General features: G+C 37.2%; 1 protein-coding gene across 4 annotated transcripts in view; it reads right to left on the bottom strand.

The window, feature by feature from the left end:
- The window catches only part of PDE4B (phosphodiesterase 4B), a 566020-nt gene that overhangs the window by 461010 nt on the left and 81550 nt on the right, over positions 1-23460 (bottom strand). For all 4 annotated transcript variants that reach the window (XM_059135175.1, XM_059135176.1, XM_059135173.1 and 1 more), the window contains one exon: positions 5638-5750. In XM_059135175.1, coding sequence (XP_058991158.1) covers positions 5638-5679 — 42 coding nt within the window. In that variant the 5' untranslated portion in view covers positions 5680-5750. The remainder of the gene's footprint in view (positions 1-5637; positions 5751-23460) is intronic.

The raw sequence follows: 23460 nt of genomic DNA, 5'->3' as shown, positions 1-23460 counted from the left end.
TCCTAGGAACAACGCAAAAGGCAAGGGAAGCAAGGGAAAAAATGAACTACTGGGATTTCATCAAGATCAAAAGCTTTTGCACAGCAAAGGAAACAGTTAACAAAATCAAAAGACAACTGACAGAATGGGAGAAGATATTTGCAAACGACATATCAGATAAAGGACTAGTGTCCAGAATCTATAAAGAACTTAGCAAACTCAACACCCAAAGAACAAATAATCCAATCAAGAAATGGGCAGAAGACATGAACAGACATTTCTGCAAAGAAGACATCCAGATGGCCAACAGACACATGAAAAAGTGCTCCATATCACTTGGCATCAGGGAAATACAAATCAAAACCACAATGAGATATCACCTCACACCAGTCAGAATGGCTAAAATCAACAAGTCAGGAAATGACAGATGCTGGCGAGGATGCGGAGAAAGGGGAACCCTCCTACACTGTTGGTGGGAATGCAAGCTGGTGCAGCCACTCTGGAAAACAGCATGGAGGTTCCTCAAAATGTTGAAAATAGAACTGCCCTATGACCCAGCAATTGCACTATTGGGTATTTACCCTAAAGATACAAATGTAGTGATCCAAAGGGACACATGCACCCGAATGTTTATAGCAGCAATGTCCACAATAGCCAAACTATGGAAAGAACCTAGATGTCCATCAACAGATGAATGGATCAAGAAGATGTGGTATATATACACAATGGAATACTATGCAGCCATCAAAAGAAATCAAATCTTGCCATTTGCAACAACATGGATGGAACTAGAGCGTATCATGCTTAGCGAAATAAGTCAAGCAGAGAAAGACAACTATCATATGATCTCCCTGATATGAGGAAGTGGTGATGCAACATGGAGGCTTAAGTGGGTAGAAGAATAAATGAAACAAGATGGGATTGGGAGGGAGACAAACCATAAGTGACTCTTAATCTCACAAAACAAACTGAGGGTTGCCGGGGGGAGGGGGTTGGGGAGAAGGGGGTGGGATTATGGACATTGGGGAGGGTATGTGATTTGGTGAGTGCTGTGAAGTGTGTAAACCTGGTGATTCACAGACCTGGGGATAAAAATATATGTATATAAAAAATATATGTTTATAAAAAAAAAAAAAAAAAAAAAAGAAATTTGAAGTCATTCTTTGAATTGAAAGAATTCGTTTTAAAAGACACCGTGAAAGTGCATTGCCACAAAAGAACATAATGGAGTGGCTTTCTAGAAATTAAGTTAAACACTGGGAACATTAATATTGTTTTACAAATACTCATTAACCCATGTAGAGTTATTCATAATTACCTCAGGCTCTCTCAGTCATACTCATAATCTATATAGCTCTCCCCCCAAAATTGCTAACATTCTCAAGGGACCAACCTAATTCACTCAGTTCTCAATTACTGAATTTGAGAGCTTAGACTTATATTCCTATTTTAACTAGCATGATCCTGGCTGACTACACTGCTCACCAGATCAAAGATCTGGAGAAAAGGAACATTAATTTGAATGCTACTTCTAGAAATCACAAATTTTAAAATATATATCCTGCCACCCCAAATTCACTCTATATCTCTATAATCCTGAGGGATACAACCCAGTTTGGGATTGTCCTCATGCTCCTGGAAAGCTGTTTGTTTAAAAATTGTTATGTTTGCCAATATAATTCCAGAAGTTTATCACAAAGGAGAAGCTAGTGTGAAACCCTCCATCTAAGTGGAAAGAGTCTAAAGGGAGGAAGGTCAGGGGATACCAGAGGGACTCAGTCCTAGCCCCATATCAAAACTGACTCAGTTAGGACCACTGAAATGCACAGCTGAGGTATAAGAGTACCTAAGTAGTTTCAGATTTGTGGCTGTTGCTTTATTTTGCCTTTGTTAAGTCTCTCCCAGTGATTTTTGGAGTTGGCTCCGACTCTTCTGATTAAACTCCTAGTGGGGAAATGGGATTGGGTATTTCCAAGGACTTCTAGTGTGTCTATTGGGTACAACTCAATCTGGACCACAGGCTCTTCAAACCTTATAAAACTGGAGATGGAAATTATGGAAAGCATCAAGTGACACTCAGCGACTCTATAAAGATTAAATGTCACAATGTTCGATGAGACAATAACAAAAGTAATGTTGTCTTTGGAAAACTCAGTTTTATCACAGGCAATCACCTTCAGTTATGAGTAGTTGCCCAGAGGTAAATAATGTATTTTATATATAAAATCAGCCCCTCTCTCTTTCTGTGTGTGTATGTCACCCACACACATATTTCCTGGTCCTTCTTTCCTACTCTCTTTAGCCATTTTCTCCTTCTCAATTCCTCCCCAACCCAGCAAGTCCCACCTCTTTAAGTTATTCTGTAATCCCTACATAGTCATAATTAATTGCTTGTGTTCAGTACCTGAATAGTGCTGAATTTGCCCCTCAATTCTGGGACTTAGTTCCCTAAGGCAAAGTACTTAATGCATACTGTGCCTATGTCATTCATCACATTAAGTCTCCTATTGAAGGTATTTGTGTACTGCAAATAACTGTATGCAAACACAGTGGTCACAGTTAGCCATTTGCTTATTCTGACAAAGCTAAACATAGTGTCTTTGCATATGTCATTCCCTTTGCCAGAATGCTCTTCTCTGAAAGAAAGAAGGAAGGAAGGAAGGAAGAAGGAAGGAAGGAATGAGGCCTCTTCAGAGGCCTCACTCCCTCACTACGCATATGTCCTCTCTGTCTGTATGCCACCTCCTCACGTTATCCCTCCCTAAACACTCTATTCTCACTATCAAACCATTCTTTACCTGCTGACCAACTTCATTTTTCTGTACGGACCTTATCATACTTGGGATCATTTTATAATCTAGCTATGTGTTCTTTCCCCTCCCCTCTGGAATCTAAGCTTCAAAGAGACACGAACACTATCTATTGAATCTCTAGAACCTAACCAGTGTTTGGAAGATAACAGGTGCTAAATTAATATTAAGTGAATATTTAAATCACTAAATAAATGTGTGCTGCATTAAAATAAATGGAAATATGATAAAATCCTCCTGACTTAAGGGTGAAAACTTACTTCGAGAGTGTGGTATATAAACTGTAAAATCTGCTAAGTTGTTCTTGTTGTGAGGGAGGAGATAGTGTGTCTAACAGTAAGTATAAGTTTCCACACTGCACTTGATAAGTCAAGGTGCACTGGGAAAAGTTCTGGGTCATCACTCTCTACTAGAAATAAAGTGCAAGCCACAAATGGGAGCCAAAGGTACTAAATGAAATTTCATATTTTCTCATAGCCACATTAAAAAAGTAAAGAAGGGTCAGGTGAAATCACTTTTTAAAAAATACGAGTATAGTTGACATGTTACATTATTTAAAGGTACAGACAAGTAAAATTACTTTTAATAGTATATTTTACTTACACTAGCATATCCAAAATATTATTATTTCAAAATGTAATCTATATCAAAAATTTTTAATAATATACTTTACATTTTCTCTTTGTACTACTATATATTCACAATCCAAGATCTATTTTTACACTTAGAACACATCTCCATTCAGATGGGTGCTTAAGAGTCACAGGAGCCTAATGGTTATCATGTTGGACAGGGCAAATCTAGGTAACAATTATCCACTCTGGTAGTTTTAATAGTCTTCAAATGGGGTTTTCTTTTTTCACATTCTTTCTTATATGCAATGATCCCTATCTCTTGTTCCTTGATTGTGATAACAAATTGTCTTATGGGAAGATCAGGATTATTATGATAAGGATCCAATGAAAAAGAAAGAATCAGTGTCCATCTTTTATAGATAGAATGTGTTGCTTATTCTTCCAAAAAAAAAAAAAAATAGAATCTATGGCACACACTATATAGATAGTATTAAGAAACAATCTCAAGGGTTTTTTTTTTCCTTTTTTTAAAGAAAAATGATTTCTAAATTACAGAAATTTCCCTTTAGATGTCCAGAGCAGAACATGGAAACATGAACATCTCTTTTTACCATGGGTACTGAGAACTCAAGAGTGTGAGTTAAGGGAAGTTTCCTTGTGGTCAGGGAGTAGAGAAGGGGAAAAGAAAGAAAGGAAATGTCACAGGTGATAAGACTAGAAAACTAATCAAGAGTAGAAATGGTGATGGCAAAGGGATGTGTTTTGCAGGTCAAGAGCCTCATAGCATAGCTGAGTCTCTCTCTGGACTTGTGACTCCAAGAAGTTCCCACAAGCACCTACAGGGACACAGAAAGAACCTGAGATTTAGCCTCAGCTTTCCTGCTAAGAGATCTGTTTCAGCATGAGGCAAAGGGACCAGAAATCCTTGCAGTGAGCAGACCAAAGGTAAGGACTAGACAGAAAGCAAAGCTTTTAAGCAACCAGAATCCCCCACTGAAAGGTCAGGTGAAGAGTCCAGGCAGTGGGAGAGAAGGTCAAACTCACAGCACAGTCAGAAGGTGCACTGCTCACAGTGACAGCAGGCAGACCCGGTACTGTGACATGCCGAAGCAGCACTAGAACAAGGACAGAGACTAGACAACCAAAGATCTGGGGAAATGAGCTGTTCTTCCACTGAACAACAGGAGATGCTAGTGGAAAGGGGACAATACAAGATAAGGACAATACCACACATCTATTACAATAATGTTAATTAATGTTAAGTCCTTTCAACTAATGCCATGTAACTAGAGGGAAGGAGTAAGAACTGGGAGAAATCCTGAAAGACAGAGCATTTACCCAAAAGGCAGAATTTTACATTAATTGGCAAGTTCAAGTTCCTCCCAGCTTCTCCCCATCTGCGGAACCAGGAGCTTAACAACAAGATGAGTTATCACAGAAAGCAAGGAAAATTACTTCTTTTTCCTCCCTCCCTCCCTCCCGCACATCAGATTGGTGGCATAGGATTTTTAGTTCAATTACAAACAGAAACTGAGTAAAAACTGGACAATTAAAGACACACTAATGGGGGACTGGTCAACTGAAAGCAAAGGAGATAATTAATCTCAGCTGTGCAAGATACAAAGCTAGGAGATGGTGAGTTTACAGACTTCTTCAAATGACCTGGCTCAGAGTTTCTAAAAGAATGCATGTATCAAGCCACCCTGGGCTCTTGTTATAATGCAGTCTGATTTGTAGGATTAAGATGTAGCCTAAGATTCTGCATTTCTAATAAACACCGAGGCGAAGCTAATGCTGGCGCCCTAAGGATCACCCTTGAGTAGCCAAGACCTACAGGACGTGTATATCACAAGCTTTGTATGAGCAGTTGTCAAAGATCCCACTATATGAGGTGACTCTCGAGGATTAGCTGTCCCTGGGTGAAGACAGGGAAGAAAGTCACTGGGGAACTGATAAGGCAGGCAGTATAGAAAGAGAAGTTTCTAAGAGCTAGAATGTGAGCATCCACTGGAGAGAGATTGGGGGGTTGGGGAATGAGACCATGAACTTCAACCTGAGCCCTCTCCCAGGGCAGAGAAGACAGTGTTCCTGCAGTCTACCATGCAGAAATATGGGGCCAGGTGCTGGCAATGCCTGGGTCACTAAAACAACTAGTGACAACGTGGTGGTGTTCAACAACCCTGCCCACCCTTTGGATAAAATTATGAAGCAACTCCTCCATGGAGCAGACAGAAAGTGGGTAGAATCGAGCAACTCTGATTTTTGGAACTTACATCATCAGCCGTCACTGCCATGACACTCCTGCTTTTCTTCATTATAGAGGTGAAAGATATCCCCTCTTAGGATGTCTGTTGCTCAGCACAGTTCTGCTGCTGATTTTTAAGATCTATGGGGGGGGGGGGGAAAGAGACACATACACAAAAAAGAGCTCAGTATCCTTAGCTGAATATAAATACATGGTTTCTTTGTATTCTCCAGACTAACATTTGAATGTACACAGTGTACACATATAAGTAAATACCACAATTTCCCAAGACAGTTCAATCTGATATGTGAGAAAAGAGGTTTGCACGATACAAAAAACTCAAAGAAATTAGTGCAAAGCTACTCAGGAGGAGAGAAAAGAATAAGAGGGTGACACTTTGGCTCCCAAATAATCCGTAATCATTAAAAATATAGAAGTAATACATATTTCTGAAGGGCTTTATATTTTTTTTATACAGAATTTCATCTACATAGTAGTCTGTGAGATTATTTCCATTTTTTTCCTAATGTGGGAATAAATGATCAGAAAAATAATTGGACCAAGGTAGAACATTTAAAATATGGCAGATTTAAATTTAAGGAACACAGGGCTTTGATATTATGGTCCAAAAAAAAAAAAAAAAAAAACAATACAGAAGATATACATCACCAAAAAACCCTTAATTTCAAATTTACCATCACTTTAAATCTCTTATCTGTATAAGCACATAGTTAAATACTTATTAAAGATAATTTTAATTAAAAAGAGCTAGAATTCCCTGGTCTAAATCACACAAACCTCCCCATTTTGAAGAAGAAATACTGCAATTCATGACATTTTTGTGTGGATCATTGGAAGCTCAATACTACCATCAAAATTTAAGGGTACATCTTGGTTGTGCAACTCCACAGAGAAAAACTCATCTCTTGTTTTGAAAACCCAAGCTTTTTAAAAAGGTACAAATTCATAGTTTAGGCATCCAATAGTCTACGAGAGAACATAAAATATTCTGCTTGCAGAAGCAAACTGGAAAAGATATACTATAGAAATCCCTGAATCCAAAACGTGTTAGTCCATATGGTCGTTTCTCAAAATCTTGGTAAAAAAATGTCCTGCATCATTGCTGAGCTCAAGAAGGTCCTATGTTTTCTCACTCTATACGTTTAAACTCTTAATACATGCCTGATTCAAAAAGTCTGCTTCTCGAACATGAAGATATATATAGATTAAGAGCGTGATGGAATTGTAGCTATGTGACTAGGAATACTAAGTAGTGGTATTGTACCATCACCCAGGAAACCAGGGTTGAATTTCTAACACATAATTTGACTATATTATGCAGGAGTTGGCAGCAGAACTGATAGAGTGGGTAAGAGAGTGGGGGAGGGAGGAACTTTGCCTCTGTGTGTTCTAGGGAGAGAATCCCATAGGTTTTTCAGGAGTTTGATTCAATATGCCAAGGAAAAGCATTTTCTCAGCATACACCAAGGAATGATTGAACTTTTCTAATGCTGACCAAATAGGAGTAGCCAAACTTCCAGAGCTTTTACTCAAAGGTCCCTTTGACACCTAACAAAAGTAGACAAATAACATTTTATCACATAGGGATCTTCAATATTGAGAGCTTCTGTAAGGTAGAATCTGGAAAAAAAAAAAGGGGGGGCATGCTCCTAAGTTTTTTGTTTTGTTTTGTTTTGTTTTTAAAAAGCAAGATTCAAAATTAAAGTTTTACATTCAGGATACAGAATTAGATATACCCAATGATTTTAATTCTGTAAAAATAAAAGCATGGAAAAATACTAAAGAAGCTGTGTAAATAAAAGCATGGAAAAATACTAAAGAAGCTATGTAAATGATGATAGTGGACATCATGTAAGGGTTCTATAAGAGGTTTTTCTCTCTCTTCCATATTTTCCAGATTTTTTGTGATATATTATTTTATAACCCAAAAACTGATTTCATATATATTTTATATATTTCATTACATATTATATTATTATATATTACATATAACATATTAGCATGTATTGTTAATATATATTATTAATACATGTTATTAATTATATATAATATGTATTAATTTATATAAAATAAGGACCCACAAAATACATAAGAATTTAACTTATTTTTTAAGTTATTATATTGCTATAAAACTTAATGCATCATATATATGGTGGGCCATCTTTTTGTGAGGTAAATGATAACTGTTTATCCTGGGTGAAGAAACTAAGGAACAGTGACAGCCTAGCACTTAAGTCTTAGGCCGTAGCTAGACGATAAACTATGTGGTCTCTTAAATATCTATTAGGAAAGCACCAAATGAATTTGCACAGTTAATAAAATACATGCAGCATTATATCACATCATGTAACTGGTAAATTTAGCATCAGTACTATCAAGATGTGGGGCACCTGGATGGCTCAGTTAAGTGTCCAACTGTTGATTTTGAATCAGGTCACAGTCTCAGGGTCATGAAATAAAGTCCTATGTCAGGTTCCATGCTGAGCGTGGAGCCTGCTTGAGATTCTCTCACTCTCCCTCTGCCACCACTCATACTCTTTCTTTCTATCTCTCTCAGGAAGGAAGGAAGGAAGGGAGGGAGGAAGGACTATCACAACGCGAATGTTATTTACAGTCAATTTCAAAAAATCATAATTAATAGAATGTGGGTCAGGAAAAAAAAAAAGAACACCAAAGCGATCTCTAATAAATGGCTTCACATACTAAATTAGTAAGAAAACTCTACGAAGCAATATCTACTTTTTATCTTACATCAATTTTGCTTGGTAGGAATTGCGCGCACGCACACACACACACACACACACACACAGACACAAAACCAGAATAAAACACAGAAACTGAAATAGAAATCTCTAAGCTATCTTCAGCAGGGAGGGACAATGATCAAGTTTCCCTAATAGAAATAAAGATTTTAAATATACCTTCTTAGACTTACACCAAGTATGATAAGAGCCAAATGAAGCTCAATGCATACTTAGGTTGCTTCGTGTCTTGGCTACTGTAACTAATGCTGCAATAAACATGGAGTCCACCCATAGACAAATGGGTAAGGAAGATGTGGTATACATAGATGATGGAATATTATGCTGCCATTAAAAAAGGAGTGAGCTCTTTCCATTTGTGACAACATGGGTGGACATGGGAAGGTATGATGCTAAGTAGAATAAGTCAGACTGAGAAAGTCAAATGCTATATGATTTCACTCATATGTGGTATCTAAAAAAAAAAAAGACAAATGAATAAATAAACAAAAAGCAAAATCAGATCTATAGACACAGAGGGAAAAAAACCAATATTGCTAGAGGGAAGGAGGGTGCAGGAGTGGGGAAAATGGGTGAAGGGAAGTGGAGATATAGGATTTCGTTATGGAATGAATAAATTATGGGACTAAAAGGCACAGCATTGAGAATATAGTCAATGATATTATAATAGCATTAATGGTAACAAATGGTAGCTATACTTACAATGAGAGAGCATAACATAAACAGAAGTTGAATCACTATGCTGTACACCTGAAAATAATATCACATTGTGTCAACTATACTCAAACATAAATAAAAATATATTTTTAAAAATTAAGCTCAAGGCAAATATGGCCCTTGAGAATTTTGGAAGGAAAAACTTACAAATACTAACTATGTACTTGGTAGATAGTAACTGCTCAAAAATATTTGTAAAATTAGTAAATCAAAGAATATAATTAAATGCTAAAATCTTATGTATAGATAAAACTTTTCTTTGAAATAAAGAACTAGTTGGTGCTGGGTGTCAGGGAAGCTTAAGAAGGAAATGAGGTTTCTTTTTAGCCTTAAATAATTGGGGTTTGTTTAGTGGAAATAATGATGAACAACGTGGTATGCAAAAATATGGAATGGAACTTAATACACTAAGGGTATGATACAGGCAGAAAGATGCTATGCTTAGGAAATTTAGGCAGAAAGACAAAATGTTCCAGCTAACATCAGTAGATCTTCTGGCAAGCAAGAATACTTTTAAGAGGTCTGAGCCATGGAAATAAACTTCTATCTTATGACACTTTGAGTGTGAGAGCTTATGGGATAAATTTATGTGCCTTTAACTAAGATCATGTCCTGGCTAGGCAAAAGCAGGATCTCAAGTTACAAGGCAGTTTTCCAAGTGTTATATATTAAAAATATTTTTACTTTATATTCATAAATAAAACACAACATCTGTTATATAACACAGGAAAAAAATAGAGGCGAGATATTTTCTGGATATCCCTCATTTTCCAAAGAGATCCTCCCCTCTACCTTTTCCATCCTGGACATAGTCCACAGGTTTTCTAGCCCTCTGGCTCCTGGGTGTGTTCAGCCAATGGGAAACAGAGGCAGTAGACCAGAGGGCAAGAGGAAAGAGAGGTCCTTCTCTTTTGGCCATGGTGTAGCAATGGCTAAAGTTTTCTACTCTAGGTCACAGCTCTGCAAGCACCTGTCTTTGCACATCCCTAGGTTCCATTAACTAGTGTCTCCACTGACCCTTCAGACGTAGGACCGTGGCTAGCCTTGTGGTACCTCTTCATGCCTTTCTGCTTATCTTCAATCCTGACCAAATCTCTTGTAAATAGTACCTTCACTAAATAGTACCTCTCTTTCACCCCTTTGAGAGTACAACCTACTCCCTGCTCTATTAACGAACAGGGATTGAACAAACCATTTTATTGCTGATTGTTAATGTCAGCTGCCTTTCATTTAGGCTAACATAGATTGAGAAGTTATGCCAGTTTAAGCACTATACATAAATGATTTCCAATACCAAACAGCCAACCAAAGGAGGTGGGCACGATAATAATGACAGATGAGGAAATCAAGTCTTAGAACAGTAATGAAAAATGCCCAATGTCACACTCTTCGCTGGTTCAGACCAGAACATTCTGATTCTAAAGCCAAGCCTCTTAACCCATCACTGTGCAGCTGATTGAGTCTTATTCACATCTTTTCAAGGCAGTAGTGAATGAAGTGATTTTTACTTCATTTTCTGATTTTGGAAATACAAGTTAAGTTGATTAGTTTTCTGGAACCTTCCTCCCTAATCAGGTGAGGACAAAAAGAAACACTTTTTAAAAGATACTGAAGTCTTTAAGTGCCTCAAATTTAAAGAAAATGGAGACAAGAGAAGAGATCAAGTTCTCTTAATCTGAGATTATCCTTCCATTAGCAAAATTTGCCTCTCAATAGATAGAACATGGTATGTTTCATTAAAGCAAAATATTCCTAAGAATTTCTAAGGTGATGAGTGAGTATGAGGACTATAAATTCCATTTCTGGCATATTTTAATCATTTTCCTATGGTTCTATATTTCACCACCTAAAAGATGCTTTTAAGCTTACATTACTCTTTCATAACATTCTCTTGTGTTCAAAGACTACAGTATTCTTCATTAATTTCACCTTCCCTTCTTTCTCTTTCCTCCACAGAGATTTTAAAACTAAAATGAGGGAAAGGACTCTGGCTGCTATAGCACCAGTATGAGTTTCTCTTTTGACAGGTTATAGCTATCAATACTAGTAATCCTGGGCTGATAGAAATTTCGATGACTAATAATAAACATTCTAAAATCCTGCATCATGGATACCTCCTAGATCAAGCCATGAAGAACTGAGAAAAACAAGAGTAATATTTTTGAGTTTTTAAGAAAGCTTTTTTTTTCCCAGCTTAAAGATTACCCTTTATTCTGAGATGATTTCCAAAAAGTTTGATTTTGACTTCTGTGTAATTGATTTACTGAAGAATCTGAACTCAGTAGGGCACAGATATGTAATAGTTTAAATTTTTTTCCAGTAACTGGTTTCCATCTGCAACATCAAGTCCATTTTCTCTTCTTTAACAACAGTTCAAGGCTGAGTCCTTTACTGCAACTTATAATTGCTTTAAATCACATCTCCTTCTCTTTTCCTAGCTCAATGGCCAGGCTCTGTGGGACCACTCAGTGGCCAGTGTCTAGGACTTCGAATGGAAAGAGGGACTGGTCTACTCTTTTAGTCCTCTTCCTTCCTTCCTCTTCAGGTTCTAGTTCTTCCCACATTACAGCAGAGAAGAAGAATTAATGAAAAGGAGAAAAGCCTTTTTACTCAACTGGACATTTAATTGTGGCTCTACTGAGTGCCACTGTTTTTCCAACAAAAGGCATTATATATTGATGCCCTCTCTAAGGGGTGTCCAAATGCTCATTTTATTCTTAGGGGTAAGTAGGAGATTCCCCATTGGGAAAATAAATGTTCTAGACTCCTCAGCTCCCATCCCCATTAATTTCTGTTGAAACTCTTGTTGGTATTACCTTCTTGGGCAATAGTTCACTCTCTTTTTTTTTTTTTTTTTTAATTTTTTATTTTTTATAAACATATATTTTTATCCCCAGGGGTACAGGTCTGTGAATCACCAGGTTTACACACTTCACAGCACTCACCAAATCACATACCCTCCCCAATGTCCATAATCCCACCCCCTTCTCCCAAACCCCCTCCCCCCGGCAACCCTCAGTTTGTTTCGTGAGATTAAGAGTCACTTATGGTTTGTCTCCCTCCCAATCCCATCTTATACAGGAATTCAGTAAAGTGTCAGGATATAAAATCAATGCACAGAAATCAGTTGCATTTCTCTACACCAACAGCAAGACAGAAGAAAGAGATATTAAGGAGTCAATCCCATTCACAATTGCATCCAAAACCATAAGATACCTAGGAATAAGCCTAACCAAAGAGACACAGAATCTATACTCAGAAAACTATAAAGTTCTCATGAAAGAAATTGAGGAAGACACAAACAAATGGAAAAATGTTCCATGCTCCTGGATTGGAAGAATAAATATTGTGAAAATGTCTATGCTACCTAAAGCAATCTACACATTTAATGCAATTCCTATCAAAGTACCATCCATCTTTTTCAAAGAAATGGAACAAATAATGCTAAAATTTATATGGAACCAGAAAAGACCTCGAATAGCCAAAGGGATATTGAAAAAGAAAGCCAACGTTGGTGGCATCACAATTCCGGACTTCAAGCTCTATTACAAAGCTGTCATCATCAAGACAGCATGGTACTGGCACAAAAACAGACACATAGATCAATGGAACAGAATAGAGAGCCCAGAAATAGACCCTCAACTCTATGGTCAACTAATCTTCGACAAAGCAGGAAAGAATGTCCAATGGAAAAAAGACAGCCTTTTCAATAAATGGTGTTGGGAAAATTGGACAGCCACATGCAGAAAAATGAAATTGGACCATTTCCTTACACCACACACAAAAATAGACTCAAAATGGATGAAGGATCTCAATGTACGAAAGGAATCCATCAAAATCCTTGAGGAGAACACGGGCAGCAACCTCTTCGACCTCTGCCGCAGCAACATCTTCCTAGGAACTACGCAAAAGGCAAGGGAAGCAAGGGAATAGTTCACTCTCTTGATTGAAGTACTGATAAAATGGCTCAGGCCACAATGCACTTGATCCAGAATAAGCTCCAGCATCCTTGTCACACCGAATAGTGAGAGTATAGGGTGTTTTGCCATTATCTCTTTCCTCTGTCCTGCTATCTCCCTCTCCATTACTCTTTCTCCCTTGCTCAAGAAGTCACAAAGAGCAGATCAGAAAGTATTCTGCATAAGTGATCAATGGAGAAATGCGATACTATGTCAGTAACTTATTAATATCTTTCAGCCCCAAGCCAATCATTCTACTGATCTGTGGTGCTGGGGCAGAGACATTGCAAACTACATTTAAAGGTTCTCTTCCTAACTAGCTTCTTTTAGGTGCTGACAGTGGGAATCACTAGTAGGAAGCTGGAAGAGAGTTAGAGAAAAGGGACTCTCTTCCTGCATCCAAGAGTATGGACAACTTTGGCACTCCCTTCTAGCAGATTCAGAACCACCCATACAATACCCCATCAAACATCTGCTACTAGCTTCAGAGCAGCCCCTTGGTGGTCCCAGCTCCTATGGTAGGAAACCCTCTTGTGTATACCTAGATCTCATAACACCATCTCCTCTACTTCCCTAGGAATGGAAGCCACTTTACCATTCTTTGGATTACGTGGCTGACCTCTTTTCACTTTCATCATTCAATACTTGCATAAGCAATTTCTTGCATTAAATCACTTTTGCTTTCCTAATTAGAATCTACGAGATACAGAAGCTAGCCCTCCTTTTGTGAAAGATACCCCTGATCTCTACAAGTAGTTTTTCATCTCCAGTAGGCCAATAACTCGCTCCTCCCAAACCTCTCCACATCCATCCTCTCCCCATCCAGAGTGATTATATGGGCACTGGGAAGTTGCTGGAGTAATGGTAGGTATCAGAACCCACCTGCTACTTCCACAAGGAGTTGCCTGACCACTTTTGTATATAGCTCGCTATAGAAAATGTTGGATATTTTGATGGCTTTAGTCCTCTGTTTTGTATTATGGTTGCCATTACTAGCATAACAGTAAAAGCCCTAGCCATCATTCTTTCGGATGTTAAAATTTCCTTCCATGAAATGATGATAATGTAATGGGGCATGAGCATTTCTTTTGTTTCTCAATGGCCTCAACAGAGAAAATGAAACATTGGCAACATTTGTCAGTCCTTTGATTCTTTAAAAATCTTACTGACTCGTAAAGTACAAATTTCTAAGATCCTCTGCAGCACACCAGTTAATGTCTTACCTTTTTAAAATAACGAGCATAAGATCTAGTTCAAGAAAGGGAAGGTTTTCTAATGTAGCATGCATTTGGGGAAGAAATACTGGACAAAGAGGAGTCTGAACTGGTATATCTTTTCAGAGATCCATAACCACCACACTATAGTTATCCCCTATGAAAACTGATAAAAGAAACCTCACTAAAATGGATTTGAGGGGTCAGAAAGAGGAACACAGAAAGGGAAACCATATGACTCAAATGTCAAATAATAAGATTGTCAATTACAGACTCCAGCAGAATTATCACCAGGAAAGAATCATTAACTACAGGTCTCAATAGGGCATTGTGTCTCCTATGAGGAATTGATCACCCCTGCAAGCCAGTCAATGAGAAACTATCATCAGCTTGAATGCTTAATTTTCTCCAATGGACTTCTATTCAAAACCACCCCTTCCAACTTCCTCCTTCTCCATAAAATAACATTCCTTTCCTCTGTTTGACTTGCCTGTGGTTTGCTATAGCTTGCATGTACTCAATTGCAATTCTTTGCTACTCCCAAATTTTTGCTGATAAAGAAAGTTCTAATTTTAAGGTTAACACTGCCTAGCTCTGGAACTTTTGACATTCTCAGTTGTCAAGGGGTTTGTTTAGGGGTTGCATTATAATTATCAACAAGCTTTATAAATCTAATGAAATTCTAGTAAACTAGTGGAAGAAAACAAACAGTATAAAAATCAACTCTCCAGAATCAGAAAATATATAAAAATGCCCAGAATTCAATACATAAAATATAAAACTCCTCTCTTGAGTTTGCATCTACTGGTCTTAACACACTTTGAGAAACTTAGGACTACTGTACTCAACTGTAACTCATTTGGGTTTGACTATAGGGAAGATACATAGAGGAGACAAATGTGCTTCCCAAAAACTGCTCTAGTGGAATGCAAATAATGGAGAGCAAACAAATTTGAGGGAAAAATGTGTATGTAATAAGACATTTTCTGTGTAAAACTCCTTAAGACTATAAGCACCTGACACTTAGATATAAGCATTTCTGGGAGAGAAAATCAGTTTGTTTAATTAGGCAATAAGCATCAAGGACTTTTGAGATAAAAATTTAAAAGTATTAAGAATTAATATGAATTTAAACCATTAGCTTAGCCTGAGAGAATAATAAGTAACAAAGAGATAATGGAATTCTTTTAATAGTCATCAGACTGCAAAGTAACTAGGCTAAATGCTGCTCTGAGTAAAATGTTTCTCCTGAACAACCATTCAAAATCAATTTCTACTATGAAATGTGTTCCCTGTAAATTACTAATAGGATACAAACTTGAAATCAGTACACATGTTGACAGAAAAGAAAAAATTCTTAGTATATAATAGGTTTGAATGAATGTTCATTTCTAACAACAACAGAATGGAAAGTGACAAACTATTCCCATAATATAAATATGTATACTTATATATATAAACTTATATAAATATATCATTATATATTATATATTATTATATATAATATAAATATATATTTATACAGTATTTATAAATAATAAATAAATAAAACTAAATAAATTTATAATAATATATAATATATTATATTTAAATATATAAATATATTATATTTATATAGATATATAATATGATATCTATATAAGTATATAAATATATAAACATATAAATAATGCCTTAATGGTCTTCCACAAAATGGTGGCCTAGGAAGATCTTGAACTCCTCCTCCCACAGACACATCAAATCAACAGCTACATATGGATTAGTCACTTCTGAAAAATATCTAAAAACTAGATGAACTGTCTCTCCACAACAAAGGATAAAAAGACCATCCTCCCCTGCCTAAATGTCTAGCTTCCAATCAGCCTGAAACTAGGCGCTTAATGACTTTCTTGATTTTATTTTTTTAATTTATTTTATTTAAATTCAATTAATTAACATACAGTGTAGTATTAGTTTCAGAGGTAGCAGTCAGTGATTCATCAGTTGTAGATAACACCCAGTGTCATCATATCCTGTGCCCTCACTGATGCCCATTACCCAGTTATTCCATTCCCCGACGCCCCTCCTCTCCAGCAACCCTCGGTTTGTTTCCTAGAATTAAGTCTCTTACGTTTTGTCTCCTTGACTTTAAAGTGCCTACAGTCTTGTCTTCAGAGGAATGAATAAATGATTATTCATTCGACAATACCTCATGTGTCCTTGGAATGTGTCAGGATCACAGCACAGCGTCATAAGTGCTATGACAGGAATAGACAACGGGCTCCTTCAGTGAACAAATGAGTGAAGGTCAATTCTACAGGCAAAAATTATAAGGAAAGCTTCGTAGAGGAGGTTAGAGTTCTTTTACAGGTACTGTAGCTAAGGAACAAAGAAAGGAGCCGTTCTACCCTCCTTCTATCTATTCTCCAAAGTGTTTTTTTTAATGCAGAATTCCCTCTATTACTTCCCTGCATTACATTCTTCATGGCTTCCTGTTACATTCAGGATAATCCAAAACCCTATTATGCCATACAAGTCCCTACCCATCTGGTCTCTCCTTGCCTTTGCGGCCTCATCTTCTTATGTTGGTTTCCACCTGCTTCCCCACCTAATCCCACATCAGTGTCCACTTCATCTCATCTATCTTTAGCCAAATTGCATTTGGGATTTACCCACCACGTCTTCCATGCCTCAGGACTTTCCCTGCACTGTAATACTTCCTCGGTTTTGCCTGGCTCACTCATTCCTCAGCCTTCAGTTTAAATATCTTTCCTTCAGAAAAATCTTTATTGAATTACCTGCCTGTCACAAGGTCTTACCACATCATTACTTTTTTCTTAGTCACAGTATTTATCATAATTATAGATTTATTTGTAGGAAGACGTAGCCTTATACCTCTCAGAAGCTCATAGGGAATCTTGCTAGTCACTCTATCCCTGTGCCAAGCAATAAATATTTACTAAAAAATATTTAAATGAATAAAATATATATGATCTGTGCTTCTCCCTGAAATACTAAACGTGTGATAACCCAAAAGCAGCAGATAGAGGAGGGGGAAGGAGACTGAACCAGAAGGCCTCATGAACTACAAATACGACCTCACAAATAACTGATATAGACAGAATGTATGTTCTTACTCCTGTGACAGGAATACTAATAGTCTCGTGGTAAGCACGATTTTATAGTCCCTAAATATATTATCTCATATAATTCTCACAACTACTGGTGTCTCTATTGCACAGGTAAGAATTCTGAAGCATTAAAAGGGTAAATGAGGGGGGTGCCCGGGTGCCTCAGTCGTTGAGTCTGCCTTTGGCTAGGGTCATGATCCTGGGGTCTGGAAATCGAGCCCCTGATAGGGCTCCCTGTTGGCGGGAAGCCTGCTTCTCCGTCTCCCCCTCCCCCTGCTTGTGTTCCTTCTCTTGCTGTGTCTCTCTCTGTCAAATAAATAAATAAAATCTTTTTAAAAGGGGGGGGGGCAGTAAATGAGGTAAATGACTTGTCCAAGCTAACACATCTAGCAAAGAACAGAGACAGGATTCACACCCAGTCATTGTGCCTCCAGAATTCATGCAATTAACTACTATCCTCCACTGCTTCTTGGAAGAGGCAAACAAGCATTATTATCAGAGACCAATGACAAATGAAGATGGGTTACAGCCATGATACAGAAGATAATTGGGAACAAATGTGGAATTTCAGGACAAGATAGGACACACATAATTCTTAAAATAATGAAACAAAAAAAGAGTCTATTGTTTTCAGAACATATGGAGCCTATAAAAAGCGGCTCTTTTATATAATCTCAAACAGATTTACATTAAGTTGGAAAACTTAGACTATGTGTATAAAACATAACTAAAAAGGCATACTAATTTGCCTCTGTTTCTCTTAGACTTGAGCAAGAATTCACAAGTATTTTCTTTTTCTGTCTTTGCTTCAATATCTAAAATTATTTTAAGTTAATACAGAAGACTCTTGATATTCATTCACAAGGACTACATCTGAAGGTAGCTTTTAAAAACTATCCACCAGTATAATGCTTTTCAAATATGTTTCATGGGACATGTGAGAGAGAGATAGGATTTTGATCAAAAAGTCTTTTTAGGCTCAAAGACCCCAGGCACTCACCATAAATGTTTTTTCTTAAGAAGACTGAAATCAGAGGTACGTGGGTGGCTCAGTGGGTTAAGTCTCTGCCTTTGGCTCAGGTCATGATCTCAGGGTCCCAGGATCAAACCCCGCATCAGGCTCTCTGCTCAGCAGGGAGCCTGCTTCCCCCTCTCTCTCTCTGCCTGCCTCTCTGCCTACTTGTGATCTCTGTCAAATGAATAAATAAAATCTTTAAAAAAAAAAAAAAAGAAGAAGAAGACTGAAATCACAAAGTATAGTGAGACAGTGAAACATCATAGTGAGACCTTGCCTATTCAGTGATTATTGCCTATTCAGAAGCAGACATCCAATTTAGGGCCAGTCTGTCCCAGGCCTCCTAAAAGATCAGGGACCCAGATCTAGGGGGACATAGGAAAGGAAAAAAACCTCACAAGCAGAAGGCTGAAACTAATCTGGTGACACCAGAATTCTGGGTAATATTGTTTTGATATGGCATAAAAGAACATAAGAAAACATTTGCTATCGGTCTTTAAGTATCTTTATAGTCAGAAACTGTAATTCCCTTGCTTGTTTTTAAAGATGCAAAATTAGGCCTCACCGTGAGAATGGACTCACTCATGAATTTAGCAAAGACTTGATACAACTTACATGTAAGAGGGGAGAGAACAGAAGGAGCAGGTATTAGAGAACAATGAGGCTTGGCCGCCACAAAATCTCAATTTTTATATATTTCACATTCTGAGTCTCTTTGTAAGATTTTATTTGACAAGAGGTTCTAACCCTTAAAAATAAAAGTTGGAAAACCGCTATAGTCCTCCCTATTCTACCCCCATAAAATGCCTTAGAACAGTGTTTTCCAAACTTTATTCAAGTACCATCTTTGTAACTTTCACCATCCACAATTCCCTCATCTTCCAGATGCAAGAGAGAGCCCCTCAAAGCTGACTTGGCATTCACCTAATGAGTGCCGTAACTTGGACTAAACACCCAGTAATCTGGATTTGGTCCACAGTTTGTCCCACTACAGTGCCTTCATGTGCCCCTAAATTAAAGGATTTTGTTTTGTGTTTGTATTGCTTTTGGCAAAGTCTTATTTATGCATCAGAGAGCATGCTAACACACACACACACACACACACACACACACACGGCTTCAAGGCCAAGCAATTTATTTATGAATTCATTCATTCAAGTACTCAGGCATTCATGTGTGCATTCATGTATACAGCAGTCACTCGTGAGCACTGCTGAGAGCCCTGGGCTTTCTAGGCACTGAGAACACACAGAGGAAAAGGCAGGACGTCTGTCCTCAAGGACTGCAGAGCCTAAGTGGAGTAGAGTGGAAATGGACAGTTCACATAACTAATTAAATTACAGAGATACTTAGAAGGTGCAGCAGCCCCATACAGGAGGGTTACAGAAGTCTGCCTTGGAAGACCAGAAAGGACTTCCCAGGGGAGGCAGGTCGAAGCCATGCTCTAGTAAGACAAGTAAGATTTTACCATAAAGGTGAAGGAAAGTATGATTCCCAACAAAACAAGAGGTCCTCTTGCTTATCTTTAGCCACCAGTAAGAGCCCAATTAGTGACTATGAGATCTTTAATAAGTCATTTGATCCTTCTAATCTTGTGCTTCTATGGATGAAAAATCATTATTTGCTATATCTATTCCTGATATGGCTGCTTTCATATACGATCAATATTTTCAAATGTTAAAATGTTGCATGCCTTTGAATGATGGAAGCAGATGTGATAGGCATCTGTGGTTCTCCAGTAGAAACTGTATCGAGTGCAACCAATTGTTGTAGAACGGAAAACCCTCCCAAAGTGAATTCAAAAAACTCTAGGCTGAGATTCTAACTCTGTGGCACATTTAGCAGTTTACTTGACCTCTCTGAGACTTTGTTCTTATTTATAAAAGCAGGCACAATGCCTCCCACTTCACAGGGCTATCGTAAGGACTATATGTAAGAGTGAATGGCACCTGGAAGGGTCTTGTACATAGTGGGGCCTCATTAAATGATTTGCTGAATCACAATATTTCCATGAAGTCTTATCTTTTCACCTTATCACAAAGATGCCCACTTTTAACCTCCTTCCTTTTGGAAAACATAACTGAAATAACAAGACCTTATATAACTCTGCTTTAGAGCTATTTATGTCTGAATTTTCTTTTTACCAAGAGAACATAACAACTGCGTCACTGGGGAAAGTCTCCAGAGATCTGAGCATGGGGTCAAGATAAATCTGAGATGAACATTACAACCCTCACAAAAGGACAATCGTCAGATGAGAAAATAATATAAGCCTGAAATGACATTAATCCCAATTCCTCTATCGTCCATTTATGTATGATTCTAAGAAGTAACAAATACTTCCCCTTGGTAATTCATGAAAAAAAGCAATATCTATTTTTCTCTTTCATCATAAAGCTAAGTAAGATCTGGGTCACAAAAAGTCTTTTGGCCTTAGCTATACCTTACAGATTGTCACTATAAATGGGTCCTTGTCCTAACAACAGCCAATCCAGATTAAAAGCTTTAATAGTTGTTCTACTGGCTGTGTTGTAGAAATTAAACATATACAAAATACACATACACATAATGAGAATCTAGATCACATTTTTGCAAAAATCTGAACAGACTCCAATCACAGAGGGCAAAGTTTACACAGATCTTCCTATTTACTTCTTGGAGAAATATTACTGATGATATGAAGCAGTGTCATTACATTTTATCTTTGCCTGGAGGACAAGAAAACAACAATCATTATCATTTGTTACGCATGTATTAAGTCTAAAACTATACTAAGTTAGACTGACTAGAGAGAAAGCTCTCTCTTGATCCATAACTTCTGTCTGTGAGTTCTCCTGTTCATTAACATCTAGTCAGGTTTTTTAGTGCCTGACAGGAAATGAGGTGATTGTCTCAAGCCTAAATCTTATGAGAAATCAATCATTTATTTTAAAAAGGAAAAGAGGGGCACCTGGGTGGCTCAATCATTAAGCCTCTGCCTTTAGCTCATGCAGGTCATGATCCTGGAGGATCGAGCCCCTCATCAGGTTCCTGCTCAGCTGGAGTCTGCTTCTCCCTCTCCCACTCCCCCTGCTTGTGCTCCCTCTCTCACTGTGTCTCTCTCTGTCAAATAAATAAATAAAATCCTAAATATATATATATATATATATATATATATATATATATACTTATGTATATATTAAAATTTGTTTATCCTTTTTCCTACTGATAGATAATTGAGTTGTAAACATTTGGAAGCATTATAGATAGATATCATTGCTAGAAGCATCTCATACAAGCTTTCATGTGTTTCTATATGTTTATTTCTCTTAGAAATTATTTCAGAGTGAAATTTCTGAATATAATCACAGAGTATATCTGAAAAAAAAATTTTTATTTATTTGACAGACACAAGTAGGCAGAGAGGCAGGCAGAGGGAGAAGGGGAAGTAGGCTCGCCACTGAGCAGAGAGCCCGATGCGGGGCTGGATCCCAGGACCCTGGGATCACAATCTGAGCTGAAGGAAGAGGTTTAACCCACTGAGGCAACGAGGCACCCCCACAGAGTATATTTAAATTTAAAAGAAACTGCCAAGCATTTCCCAGTGATTTTACTGTATTATATGCCAACCAGCAATATATAAGAATTCTAACAGTTGAAAATTCTCACCAGCATTTGGTATTGTCAAGTTTGTTTGTTTTTTAACTTTTGACATTTTACAAAGTATGAAATGGTATCAAATTGTGGTTTCAATTTACATTTCCCTGATAATAGCACCATTGGGAATTTTGTCATGCCTTTTTTTGCCTGTGGCAAATCATCTTTTATGAAGTATCTGATCGAGTAAATTGGACATTTTTAATCAAGTTGTTTGTGTTTTCATTATTAATTTTTATTGGCATTCCTGAATACTGATATAAGTTCTTCACTAGATATCATTCCTCCAGTCTGTGACTTGCCTATTCAGTTTATTAAAAGTGTTTTTTATGAGAAGCTTTTAATATTGGTGAAATCGAATTATCAATTTTTTATTTACATTTATTTTATATTCTGAGACCTCTGACTGCCTAAAAAGTGCAAAGAGCTTTTCCTATTCTATTGTCCTACTTTCCTGTTCTTCTAGAAGTTTTATTATCTTATCCTTTATGTTAAATACTATGTCTATATGAAATTAATGCTTGTATTCAAGTGCCACTGTAAAAATCAGCATACCTTAAGTAAAAATAATATTTAAGTCACAAACTTTAAGTTGACCAGAGTACAGTTCTACAACATCACCACAATCGAGATACAGAGTATTTCCATCACGCCTGAGAGTTCTCTCTTGCCCATTCGCAATGAATCATTTCTTCCACAACTAGTTCCTGGCCACCAGTGATCTGTTTCCTGTCACTCTAATTTTGCCTTTTCTAAAATTTAATATGAATAGAAGAATATAGCAGTCAGACCCTCCCATATGGAGTCTTTCATTCAGCATAATGCTTTTGCGATTAACCCATGTGACCATACGTATGAACAGTTTTATTGTTATTCCCAAGTGTGTGTTCCATGGAATGAATATACCACAATTTATCCATTAACCAGCTGATAAACCTTTGGGTTGTTAGGGGTTAAGTGACTGTGATCAAAAACTGAAGGGAACATCCAAGTATAATACAGTATTTATAAGAATACCTTGTTTTCCAATCCCTATCACTGGGATTGCTGAGTCATTTGGTAAGTGTGTAACTTCATAAGAAATTACCAAGTTGTTTACCAAAATGGCTGAACTATTTTACATTCTCCATAGCAGTGTATGGTTCCAGATGCTCTGCGTCTTTGCCAAAACTTGCTATTGTCGGGATTTGGGTTTTTTGTTTTCTTATTTTAGCCATTCTAGTGGGAATGTAAGGTATCTTATTACAGTTTTGAGTTACATTTCCCTAATAACTAATAATGTTGAGCATTTTTATGTGTTTATTTTCCATTCATATAACTTCTTTTGTGATTCGTTCAAATCTTTTGTCTATAACTTTATCTGGTTGCTTTTCTCCTTACTGATTTGTAGGAGTTATTTATATATTCTAAACACAAA

The sequence above is a fragment of the Mustela lutreola genome, chromosome 10 (assembly GCF_030435805.1).
Source record: "Mustela lutreola isolate mMusLut2 chromosome 10, mMusLut2.pri, whole genome shotgun sequence".
Lineage (NCBI taxonomy): Eukaryota > Metazoa > Chordata > Mammalia > Carnivora > Mustelidae > Mustela > Mustela lutreola.
This window is presented reverse-complemented; position numbering and strand designations above follow the sequence as displayed.